The sequence below is a fragment of the Apus apus genome, chromosome 3, assembly GCF_020740795.1.
Source record: "Apus apus isolate bApuApu2 chromosome 3, bApuApu2.pri.cur, whole genome shotgun sequence".
Classification (NCBI taxonomy): domain Eukaryota; kingdom Metazoa; phylum Chordata; class Aves; order Apodiformes; family Apodidae; genus Apus; species Apus apus.
In genome coordinates, this window is record NC_067284.1 from 78,204,514 (window position 1) to 78,217,768 (window position 13,255).

Below are 13,255 nucleotides of genomic sequence, written 5' to 3' on the forward strand. Positions count from 1 at the left end.
CAGGGCCCGCGGGCCCCGCAGCAGCCGCCCCGCCTGCCCCGCCATGCGGGCCTGCCCCTCCCTCGGCCTCCAGCGCTGACCGGGAACTTACAGCTCCTCTGATTGGCCAGCGGCGGACAGACGCGGAGAGACGCAGCCTCTGATTGGCTGCGTGCCTGGCCGGTGCGGCCGATCGGCAGGGCCCGGCTCCCGCTCCCCGCGGCCGCCCCAGGTGGGGCAGCGCTGCGGCCGGGCAGAGCTCGTCCCCGGGCATCGCCTTCGAAGCGCAGACAGCTCCGTCCCAGGAAGGCTGGGCCTGAGGAACCCAAACACGCGACTGCGTAAGACAGACCGAGCAGGTAGCAATCTTAAAACGCATCCTGAACTCTGAAGAAAGCCGAACACAAGAACAGCGCTGCAGAGGAAAACACGTTTATTGAGCGTGTTGTCGCGTTAGAGTCGTTACCATTTCATCAGCGAAAGCGGTGGCAGAAGAATGACAGCATTCTTGCCTTCTTCCTGCCCCGAAACCCCGCGGGGGTCAGCGCTGGTCCCGCAGCTGGTTGCTCAGCGCCTGCAGCTCCGCGATCATCTCGTCCATAGCGGCCACCTCGCCAGCTACCGCGCCCTGAACCTCGTTACTTGCTACGTCTACGAAAAGTTGCTGCACGACAAAAAGAAACGGATTATTTTACAATACACATAGAGCTTCTGTTCCAGCATAGAGCTGGAATACAGAAAGCTCATCACCACTATCCGGCCATCTGTAATTTTTGGTACTTATCTCTCTCTTTAAAAAGTTCATTTTGTGGCTAAGAAACAGAAGGTTCACCTATATTTTGTTAAGATATGTATACACACACACATATAGACACATGATCTACATATGATTCACCTGACACTTTGCCAAAGGGGCGAATCCTCCTGTGGATACTGGGTTTCTGCTCTGACTCAATGGCCTATGCTGACTCCTGATCCCATCGAAAGTGAAGGGCTTTACCATGAAACTCAAATTAGAAGAGCATCTCACGTGCTGCCACTGCAGCTTACAAGCCCTCCTGCTGATAAATCAGTAATTGTGAATGCTAAGGGCCATTTTTCCCAGTGCATGTTCTGTTGTGACATTTTCTCCAAAACTCTAAATAAGCATCTTTTAATATTTGATGTCAAGACACGTGTGGGTAGATACATTTATCTGTGTGTAATTAAGTTAAACCAGAGAAAACACTGCAGAGTAACAAAAATAGTTTGTTCTTAAAGACACTAAGACATCATGAAAAAAACCAAAGCAGCTGACTTATGAGCAATCATCATCTTAACATATTTAAAGGGAAACCAAGGGAGAGGAATGCAAAATGACTTGTCTAAAGCCTTGAGATACGCAAGGCTGACTGGAGCTTTATGCATGCTGCACCAGAACATGTTGCTGTTGCAAGGCCAGGACCTGTCACTTGCCTCAAGGGATACGGGGGCTGTGTGAGGTACCACTCCACAGAAATATGGTGGTGGTAGTCCCAGACATGTTTCCACTTTATTATGTAAAGGGAGAGTGATTCACACTTCATCTGACACAAACAAAGAGCCTACATTTAGAGACAAAAACAAACCAAGAAAACAAAAATTGTTCTGGAGTATAGCTGTACATCATTATATCATCAAAACATAATGGGACAATATAGATACATATATATACAAAAATGTACTTAAAAGGCCTGAACTAAGGTCTTCAATGTGCCCAATAACAGTGCTGTCACTGAACAAAGGAACATCTCACATAAAAATAGGAACATGTTCCTGCTACAAGTACAGAAATGTTTCTTGACTCTCAGCCTGAAAACCTCACACTGGGAATGTGACAGAAGAGTTTGGTTCTTTCTGGCTAAGGCAGCTAAATAAATCAGGATGATATAATTATTTCTTCATTATTTTTTTTTCACACAGCTAAAGAGATCTATTCAACTAGATGCAGCCCGGGGAAGTTTCACACACCATCATTCTTTGGGCTTTGTGCTCCATGTTGCCCCACAACAGTACACACATTTCATTCATTTACGATACAGCTCCATGACCTTTCTTATTTTTAGAGACCTCACCTGTCAGATCTGAATGATGCATGGGGGTAAGGAGCAGAAGGGAGCCCACTATGCTATTTGCCAGAGTATGCGTCTGCCCAGAAGGCTCTCTACAGAAAGGAGCCCATTAACAACACATATTCGTGCTACAAGCTTCAGCAGAGTCTGGGCAAATTTTAAGTCCAGTGCAATACAGGAGCTCACATGCCAGAGATGGAGATGCCAAGGAAGGCAAGAAGTCTGAGAATCGACATTATTTCACCTGTACAAATCCTACTTATTAGTTCCAGTTACATGTCCTGACTATTAAATTTTGGAAAGTTTTTAAAAGTTACTTTCACAGTTCCTTTATTCCTTCTGAAATCTTGGGTACTGAGTCTGCTCTTAGTCCATTTTTTAAAGTGCTTTTCTCTCTTAAAAGAGAAAAAAAAATCCCGCACTAATATTGACTCACAAGACAGCAAAAGGAGATGCTACAGTCAAGCATGGACAGGCATAAACAGTACTAAACTGTTTGTGCATAGGATCTTACAGAAGGTGACTAAGATTTTAAACCACAACACTTTGGAAATTCAATACGACTTCAAATTAAAAATAAGATGTAATTCTTGGAATGTATGTGGAAACAGTGAGGTCACACCAATAGTTGTATCTGTAACATGTCAGGTTTCTCAGAAGTGTCATAGAACTCAAGAGCCACCATTATCTGCCAATAATAGAGATGTTAATTTCATTAGTGCCTTCAGAAATTAAGAATACAATTTATTAGATTTACCTAATCTTAATCTTTCAGATACCACATGATCTTGCAGTACTTGTATTTATATAATTTATGCCAAGTTGTTTTGCTTTCGCTACAGTTGTACTTAGTCTACACACCTTTTTTTTTTTTTTAAACCATTTTGTGAATCACAACAAATCATACACCTTGTGGCTTTTTTTTCTATCTTAGTCTAAGAGACAGCATTGACATTTTAGAGTAGTAGGTTTATTTTAGTCAAAAAAGCAGGAAGAAGGGAAAAAGAGATCTACTTAAAATTGCAATCTGTAACAGCTTGGAGGTGAATATTCATCTAATGATACACTGGGACAGGTGGGTATTATTTGATCTATAAATGACTCAAAACAGAGAAATGGTATCTGGCAATAGAACAAAGATTCCTAGCTTTCAAACAAAAATTCCTGCCTTTCAAACACTCCTACCTTTGCTTTGGATGACAAGCCACGTAAGTTGAGCCGAGCTGAAGAAAGTATCTGCAAAGCTTCCTGATGATGAGTTTTGTTCTTGCTGCATTTTATAGCCACTAGAATCCAAATACAGATGAGAAGGACCCCAGAAAAAACAAAGAAAGCATGACCTCTGTATCAGCAATATTTAAACAACTACATTTAATTAATACATTTCATAGACAATTTTTAAATGTAATATCCTCAAAAATAAACACAAAGAAAAAGATCATCAACTGATTTTTTGTGACAAAGATAGCTAAACTCAACAAGTATATGTATCCTCCTTAAACAGAAGTGTCACAGCATAGTGAATAGTCTTATCAAGTCTAAGTTTTGTCCATCTCCTGACTGGCAGAGTCGTGATGATCTGAGGACTGAGATAAACTATAGGTGTATTTTTTCACTTGCATTATGAAATTGCTGGACCATGAAATTATCTGATTCCATGTTTACCAGTCATATGTTTACTGACTCACCCAACACAATTGCTGCCAAGTATTTTTTAGCATGCACTATCAGGATGATGCTCTCTGTTAGAAGACTCCCAATAGTAGGAATAAATATAATGGGTACAGTATAATATTATTTTTTTACTAAACTTAATAAATATTTGCTTCACTCTTAATGCATAATGAAAGTTATTTTTAAATAGAACATACCGTGTGCAATCTCTATGGCTCCTTTCACCACTTCCTTAAAAGAAGAAACATCTTTCTCCCAATCACTTGATTGAATTTCACATTTATGTGCCTTAGTGAGACACTGCAGTAACTACAAGGAGGAAAAAAATTATCAATATGTGAGAAAACTAAGTAGGAGACTAATTTAAATTAACAATTAACACATTAAATTAACACTCAATCCACAATATTCATGTATCCTTACTATGCTTGATTTCCTGCAAGTTGGAGTAGTGTCCTTCTCTGCAATATTAAGCACCAGCTGTAACACAGATGTTCTTCACCAATATTGCATCTCAAGTATGAGAGGCATACAAAGCAACATGTGCAATTCTTATCTTTTAAAAATCTGTCTAGACTGATGGACGTGACCCATATTTGCCCAGTCATCATAATTAAATGCACATGAAAATTGGAAAAATACTTGTACTTACACTTTGAACAGCAATTTTTTTAACCTAAAAATTTATAGCTGTATACATCAAAGCTTTCTTTTTGTATATGTATTCATGGCAAATAATGTATTTTACAGATGCAGCTATTAACTGCCATGCTGCTCTGGTTCTCAGTGTGAACAGGAAAAATAAAAGTAAACAGCATGAATGAGGGTCCCATTAAGAAAGAAAATAAAAATTTTAAGCAGAAGAAATTAATTTTTGCTTTTGAATTTGTTTACTTTCTACAGCATCGGAAATATGAAACAAATACATGCCAGAAGTTACATGGCTTGAAGGTTCAATGATGACTCTTCAAGTATGTTTTCAAATACAATCATATAAAGTAATAATAAACTTTCAGGGCAGCGCAAGCACATGAGTGCCATAAAGCCTTCTGACTGCTGAACAAATGCAGATTAAATCTGGGGGTTGTTACCCCAGAAGCTTCTACCTTCTCTCTCCCACCAGGGTTCTAATCACAATGGCACAGGTGATTGAACTGCTCATGCTGCTGTAAATTGCAGTAAAAGCCTATTAAGTCAAACCAGAGCAAATTATTTTTTTTCCTAACAACCTAGGTTATAATTGGTAATAGCTCTGGCCAGCAGAAGCAAGAACTTCTAAGAGAAGGAACAACAGTTTTTACGGCAGTCTGATCTCAGTCTGCACGTGTCTGAGTCAGAGCAGCAAATTAGGGGGTTTTTGCTGACAGATGTCAGGGAGGGGAAAGCATTCAAAGTCTCGTGGGCTGTTTGCTTGCACTTCTGGAACCTGGATTTATTCTGGAAGGAAACAGCTATGAGCTGGGCAAAGTTCAAGGAATCAAAGAGTTTCATAGTCTGGGTATGGATCAGCAAGAAGCTTAAAGGTAGGAAAGATTGCTCAGTGGGAAAGGGATGGACTGGATTGCATTCAATGTATGAAAGAATGAAGCACTGAATGAGGTGGCAGGTCAGATACATTAAATAATAAGAGTAAATATATTCTAAGCTAAAGAAAAAAAACAAACACAACCCTTCCATAGTTTTACATGTCTCACTTGTAAACCCTATCTGACTTTAATTTGATTTATAAGGCACTCCTGTGAATTGTAGCTGTAGACTCAAGTAATTCGTGGCATCAGAGCAGAAAGGAAAAAAAAACAACCAATCCACCCTTTAAAATAACCAGACATACAATGTTGTTCTTTCAAATGCATGACAGGAACAAAATTACTTCTTAAATCTGCACTAAATAAGGTATTAAGGTAGCACGTTCTATGATTATGGAATAATGGTCAAACCCTACATTTGTAAAGGAGATGCATGATGCTATGATAGGTGTGTTCCCACCTTTTTTGTCCTATGATCATAGAATCATAAAATTATTTGGGCTGGAAGGGACCTTAAAGATCATTTAAGTCCAACTTCCTGCCATGGGCAGGGACACCTCCCACTAGATCAGGTTGCTCAAAGCCCCATCAAGCCTGGCCCTGGACATTTCCAGGGATGGGGCATCCACAACTCTGGGTAATCTGGGCAAGTGTCTCATCATGCTCACACTAAATAATTTCTCCCTTATGTCTAACCTAAATGTAGCATCTTCTAGTTTAAAACCATTCCCCCTTGACCTATCACTACAATATTATATCAGAAAAGCTAGCAGTGATTACTTAATGTATTGTAAATTAATTTTACCCTGTAATTAATATAAACTGTGGCTGCAGGCAGTTTTGCCTTTTCATTATCTCTATCTATGATACCATCATACCATGATACTTGGATACACATGTAAGCATGCCTTAAGTATTCGTAAACATCATTCCACTTTGCAGGGCAAGCTAGACTGTAAACATGTTCCATACCCACGCTGATTAGGAAACACAAGGTCCTGCCTACTCAACAAATTGAAACCATATTTTTAACTGGGCTAGTGAAAAACACTGTGATATAACCAGATTCTGAAACCATTACATTTATAGTATGAACAGGGACTCTGCTACTTTCCATGTCTGAGTAAGAATTTGAGGATATATTACAGGATATTGCCATGTCTGTGTTTCAGAATTGTAAATAGGCCAAACCTCTTTTATAGTTCAGCTGTAAAGAAAACTAGGGAAGAAAACTAGGGAAGAATTGAAGGTATAATGGACACAGGCAACAACTAAACAAGGCATTTCACAGGGCACAGCATGAAGAAGGTGACAATGAGCAAGGCCCAGATAATTAGAAGAAGCACACAATCTGTAGGCCCATCCATATTCCTAATATGGTTGATATAACGAGACAAGCAGTCCTCTAGAGACTGGCATTTTTGCCCAGGCCAAAGGCATACGCCCGTTAGGAAACACATACTGAATGCTGAACTTGTGTCTTTTCGGCTTCAGTGAAGACTGATAACCCATTAGTATTTTTGGAGTGTGCAAGGCTATTTGGATTTTGGAAGTTTAATACCAAATGCAAAGCACACTCCAGCATACAACAAAGTAAACACTTCTAGCAGCATAGAGTGATTATTTTGGAAATGCAATCAACTCGATTACCTGGAAAGTGATAGGAACAAGACATGGTAGTTAATGTAGCAAAACGAGATACAGGTAAAGAGGTACCAATGGTTCAACAGATTAAGAATTGAATAGCATGATTTAATTCAATTTTAAGCTAAGTAAGGACAAAACACTTTTACACTGAGAGCTTGAACTGTGGTATAGACTATCTTAAATGCACTTCTCTTAGTGAATGTAAAGAAGAATATAGAAGATGGCTTATGATGGCACTGGATTGTGCAGGTAGGATCCACTTTTTTCCAGACGCTCAAATATCTCGTCTTCAGAAGCAAAGATTCCAATTTAAAAAAACCAACAAACAACATTAAAAAAACCCACAACAAAACCACACCACCATTAGATTACAGACATTAGATTGCAGGCAAGAAAAGTTTCAGAATACAAAACCAAGACAATGCACATATGCTATGATAGAATGTTTTGAAATGAAACACTGATAAATGAGATTTATTTTTTTAAAATCCACACAAAAATTATGTAAAACGTCTTTCTCCTGTTAGATAATAAATATGTGTGCTGTAGGAACATGATGCAGCAAATAAGCTTGTAGAAACACTAAAGCAAAACACATCTGGAACAAGAGCATGTCTTACTGTAGCCATTATAGTTTGCTAGAGGACAGTTTGTACCAGAAGTGTGTAGCCATAAAAATGCATAGCTCCAACACATTTACCTTTTCAATATCTTCACTGCTATCATTCTGTCCATTTCCATAAAGTCGGGCATAAAGTCTCCAGATCTCCCTATCGTTTGTCACTTGTGAAGTCACTCTGCCAAAGAGCTCTTGCAATTTCCCCTTCAATCCACTTGCTACCTCCCCAGCACGGTCTGCCATACCATCCACCACCGCTCTGACCAGAATAGCCAGCACCTTCAAAAAGCAACAGGAAAGAATTTTTATTTCAACTCAAATCAACATCAGTATATATAATGATATCTGTAATAATTGGCCTCTTGTAACAACTAGGTAAAGTACAAATACAGTGTCATATGACAAGTACAGAATTTACTAAGAAATACATTATTAGGGGAGCAATTCATCTAATTTAAATCTCATCTGTAGGATTCTATGGTTGGCGAAGATAAAGAGGCCAAAGAGCTAAGACAGAAATTTGGGTTACTAGAATAGACTAGTGTGAAAAAGAAGGGGATAGGAAATTAAGATATTTCTACCTTGTAACACAGTTATTAAAAGATTGGTAAACAGGCTGAACCAGATTAATTCAAGTAATGGAGGAGACAGTTGTTTACAGGACCCCTGTCTAACTACCAGTAGAAACTGAAAGATGCATAATGGATGAGATGGAAACTAGAAGCCAATAGAATGCCCCTTTGGGAAACTCTGTTTAATGCACTTCTGGTGAATTACTAGTCAAGTCAGTTCAAGCAAACCTTTTACAAGGACTCATTTAATGGCCATACTTTCTGAGTCACTGGCTTGAGAATGTGGGATCTGACCTGCAAAAATGCTAAACACAGGCAGCTGCTGGGGAACATAAGGGGAGCTGGGCTTTGCATGTATGAAATACATGCAAATAATACTAAGTGTCCCTGAAAAAAACAGGAGTCTTTGTGTCCCAAACTGGACACTGAAAATTAGAAGAGTTTCACTGTGCCTCAGTTCCTTCTCAATAAAATGAGAAACAGCAAATGTAGATTAAGAGATTGGATCATATTGTGAATTAGAAAATAAAACCCAGAAAAGCTGTGGCTTATTACAAGAGAACTACGTGTTCTGTGTAATGTATGAGACATGGAGAATGGGGAAGAAATAAAGATAAAATCAGAATGGAAGTCTCATAAGGCTTGCCTTCAGGCTGGTAAAGGGCATACAAACACCTGCATTCTGACATGTCCTAACTTGTGAGGCTATCATTTGGCAACTGCAACACTCCAACTTTTTTGTCCATGCTATAGTAATACTTATAATGAAATCACACTAATAGGAATATTATATCAGACAGCAATGAAACAAATGTCAAAGATGATCTGTGTATAGCCCCAAACCACACAAATATACCACTATTCTAGTAAAAGTAGGATATGGGGTGCATCCTCACAAACCAATATGCAGAAAGTACTGGCAAAAATTACTGGCAGAAAGTAATGCAAAAATTATGACAGTATCAAAGTATATTACACTTAATAAAAACAGATGAAGTTTAGCATTTGTTTTTCCTAAAAAACCCTTTTCTTCTATAGAATGACTCAATTAACATGCATCCAAATAATTAATTAGAGTTCTATCGCTATAGGAAATCTTCAGCAAAACAACACAAATAAATCCTCATGGCTGATGATGTTATGAAATAAATCTATGTAACAGAAAAAGTGAAAAAGAAAACAACCCACAAATCATCTCCCTGGTATCTTTTCAGAAACAATATGAAATCATAGTAGCATCTGAACATTGGCTAAACAGCTTCTCTCTCCTTCTCCCCCCCAACCCATAACACTATAGCCCTTATAAAATTATATGTTCTTTCCTTTCTTGTTTGTTAAAAAGCTCAGATAAACTTAAGATAATAGAAAATATGATAAACTATTAATAGTTCAAAAGTTCTGAAATTCATATTCATGATTTGGAATCTAAAGTTCTATAACTCAACATTAAATGAATCAGATCTTCTATAACAATTTGCTAGAAAAACACCAGCAAATATTGATATTTCCAACTACAGCACTGTAATAAAAAAAACATAAAAGAGATGTAAGAGGGGAGATTAAATTATGTTCTCTTTTAAAAAAGAACTAGAACTGACCCTGAGGATTTACATATACATGTATAACTTCTCCATCAGTTTCTCACTTTAACAAAATTGTTACTCAAAGTTTGAAAAGTCAATAGCTAACAAGAGTTTTAAAGTCAATGGTATTTTGTTTGCACATTAAAAAGTTTCCTCAGTTGGTAGAATTTAGCAACTGAAAAATTATCCATATTCCCACAGAATTCAGACTTCGCTTACGCTTTCACCATAATAATATAATCCCTTAATCCTAATTCATTGTGTAAATTTTAGCACTACAGCAGTTAAAATAAAACTAGTGTGAAGGCCTGAATTAAAAGGTTCATTAAACAGCAATGAATCATTAGTGCTATTTGGCTGTGCCCAGTTGTTAAATACTGCAAGTGAATTCTTCTAATAATAAAAAAGTACTAGCACTGTAACAGAACTTTCAATTTTAGACATTTGTCTGAAGTGTTACCTTTGAATTTGTATCTTTGAGAGATTTTAAACTGCCTTACATACTAAACTACTAAAGCAATGCTCTGTTACTCAGGATCCCACACAAGCAGTAGATTATTTTTTTTTTTAATTATTTTTATTAAATGTCTCTCTTAATGAATTGGGCTCCACATGTCCACTGTGCAGAGCGTTTGTGTTTTGTATGATATCACAACATCTGCATTCCTCCTCCTTCTTTGCTTTGGTGAATAAGGCGTGTTTACTAAAAACTGAACAAAAACCACCATGGAACAAAACTTTACAAATAATTTACTCAATAATTTTATATTCTGTGTATCTATCAGTTAGTCTTATTCCACAATTGTTCTCCAAAGAGCTCCTTTAATATAAAAATTCACTTGGTCACACAATTTTTAGAAGCTCCACTAATACTAATCAAACTTGACAGTGATTAAGTAAGAAGAGAAGCCTCAGATACCAGATCCAAAATAACAAATCTGCAGTCTATGAGCTCTCCTTATGCCTTTATAATGAAGACAATTGTCCTTAGTGAAATTATTAATTCCTACCCTAGCTCCTCAAAATTCCCTTGGAACATGCTCTTGCAGCCTTTTATTAGAAATAGTCTGGAAATACAAACCACTGATATGAGTACGATTTTTGATGGAAAGGGTAACAGAAAAACTTTGCTAGATTCTCAAGAACACAGAAGTGCAGAGAGGAACCATTTGTCCATACTACTGAATTCATATTCTTTGACAAAGATCTGGTTTCTGGAAGCAATGTAGCATATGCAGCTTTTCCACCCACAAAAGAACTTTGTTACTCACAGAACTGCAAGTTTCCAAGTAAAAAATATTGCTTGCCTCCACAAGCATGCAAGTGGTGCAAAGTAGTATGACGAGCAGTTGCAGAAATCTTTCAGATGTATTTACCACTTCAAACTAGTAATTCAGAGGTTAAATGGATTATTACAATATGTAAGGTTTTTTTCTCCTTGGGTCTTTTATAGTGACTGATCTACTAGCTGAAACTAGAGACAACTGAGCAAGCCTTTATTGTGTATTACGTATCATCTACATATGAAAGGCTTTCAAGGTGTATTTCTCAGTAGGTTCATGAACATTAAAAGGAATAGTGAGATTTGAAAAATTTTAAGAACTAGGAAGGAAAGAAGGTAAGAAAACGTGTGTAACATTTAAGGGGAATACTAGGAAACTAAGACTTTTGAAAGTATGTCCTTTGCTGTAATCTTGTATTGCATTATTACTCATTTATAAAGAACCCTTCATCCTTTCCTATTTCAATTCTGTCTGCAGAATCTGTATGTACATATCTTCAAGCCTCATCATATCTAGATCTAAGAACCTTTGCCACAAGAATGAAGTAGTTGAATAACATGAACAGCAAGATTTCCCAAGGCTGCATTCTGTACTCAGAAATCTGGCACAGAAAGCCAGCAATGGCCTAACACAAATCACAGATGAAGATATGAATGCCTGTTACTTGAAGACATCAGTGATTTACTAATATGACTTCATACTGTGTTGAAATAAAATAAAAATATCTTATATAATTACACAAACCAATTTCAAATTCTAAGTTTAATTGTGCCCTCTTACTTGATGCATTCAGTCTCACAAGGGGTATGTAACGATGATTATGCTAGAATTTATTGGTGATTTGCTTTCAGTTTTCACAAAGAACTGGAATAAATTACTTCTTTCTTCCAGTCCCATGCATATTTATTTTTCTTTCTTGCCACTATGTCATATAGCTTAGAAATCTATCAATTAAAATCTTCAACAACTACAAATACTAAATATAACCTGAAAGAAAATCATACTGTGCTGCATGGAAACAAAGGTGTATGCTTCCACTTACTCATGTTCCATGATTTTACTTTTTTAAAATACAATTGCACAAGAGGATTATAGAACATCCCTATTTAAAACAGGCCAGCTGGAAATGGGAGATGCTCAGAAATTAATTATGAGCTTTGTAAACAATCTCAGCAAAAGGCTTCAGTTTTCTGTGCTTTTGTTTGTTTGTTTGTTTTGCTATGAGAATACTCTTATCTTCTTTGCAAGATTATTGATTAAAGCCTTTCTGAAATTTTTGAATCAGGTTCTGAGGTTTTTCTTGGCCAACTAGTAAAATCTTTCTGATTGAGCAGACTGTATTAGAAGTTATGATGAAACCTAGCACTTCACAGTGCTAGGAAGGCAAAGTTAAAGTCAGGATGCAAAAAAAAAATTATGATACACAGCATATCTATACTTCTGTAAAAATAATAATAGTTGTAGGAGAATAGGAAGAAAAAAGTTACACAACAGTAGAAATTTAGTGCAAGCAATAGCCCAATATTTTAATAAAATACCCTATATAAAAGTTGATAAAACACACAAATCTATATAGTTTGAAAATATCTAAAATGGACAAATACATGAAGAAAGTTATATTCCCAGTTAGCTGTCAATCTGACTAAAATAATACCAAAATAGTAGATCAACCCTAGAAGCGTTATTTAAAGTAACACTTGATTAAAGAAATTATTAAAGAAAGGCCAACCATCTACAAGATGTGCCATGAATAAACACACAGGTCCCACCGATACCACAATACTGTAGCTGCCAAACACACTGGGCTTTACCATATATAAGACCCTTTTACTGCAAAGAGAGTTTGAGACCTTTTAATGTTCACTCATATCAAACCCAAAGGATTTTGTTCATACAGAATGCTACCCTGTGCGTAGCTGGCTTTAAACCAGTAAGCACTGTACTCATGTACAATTTGTTCTTAAAAAGTAATCTGAAAAAAAATTTAACATTCCCACCCCTCATGAACAAATTTAAGCGTAATTAATCCTATCTGTTTTCTCTTCTCAACATGAGACTCAAACTCTCAAGATCCAAGAAAGCTACTTTTAATCATTTTATGAGTTACAAAAACGTAGTCCTGGGGTCAATGATCAGCAGCAACCGAATCCTCTTACCCCGGTACTACACACAAACTCCCTAAGAGCTCATAAGCTTTTCATCCAGATCCATTAATTTTGCAAAGGCTTCTGGAGGCGTTTCACTTCTCTGCTTCCAGGATTCTTTGGCTTGCCTTTCAGATT

At 37.2% G+C, this 13,255-nt stretch overlaps 1 protein-coding gene across 1 annotated transcript in view; it reads right to left on the minus strand.

Annotated features, from left to right (window-relative positions):
• Window positions 1-395: 395 nt before the first annotated feature.
• Window positions 396-13,255, minus strand: part of TTC27 (tetratricopeptide repeat domain 27) — a 118,623-nt gene continuing 105,763 nt past the window's right edge. The window contains exons 17-20 of the mRNA XM_051615309.1: window positions 7,617-7,814; window positions 3,941-4,052; window positions 3,255-3,355; window positions 396-643 (exon numbers count right to left, since the gene is read on the minus strand). Of these exons, the coding sequence (XP_051471269.1) occupies window positions 521-643; window positions 3,255-3,355; window positions 3,941-4,052; window positions 7,617-7,814 (534 nt within the window). The 3' untranslated portion in view covers window positions 396-520. The remainder of the gene's footprint in view (window positions 644-3,254; window positions 3,356-3,940; window positions 4,053-7,616; window positions 7,815-13,255) is intronic.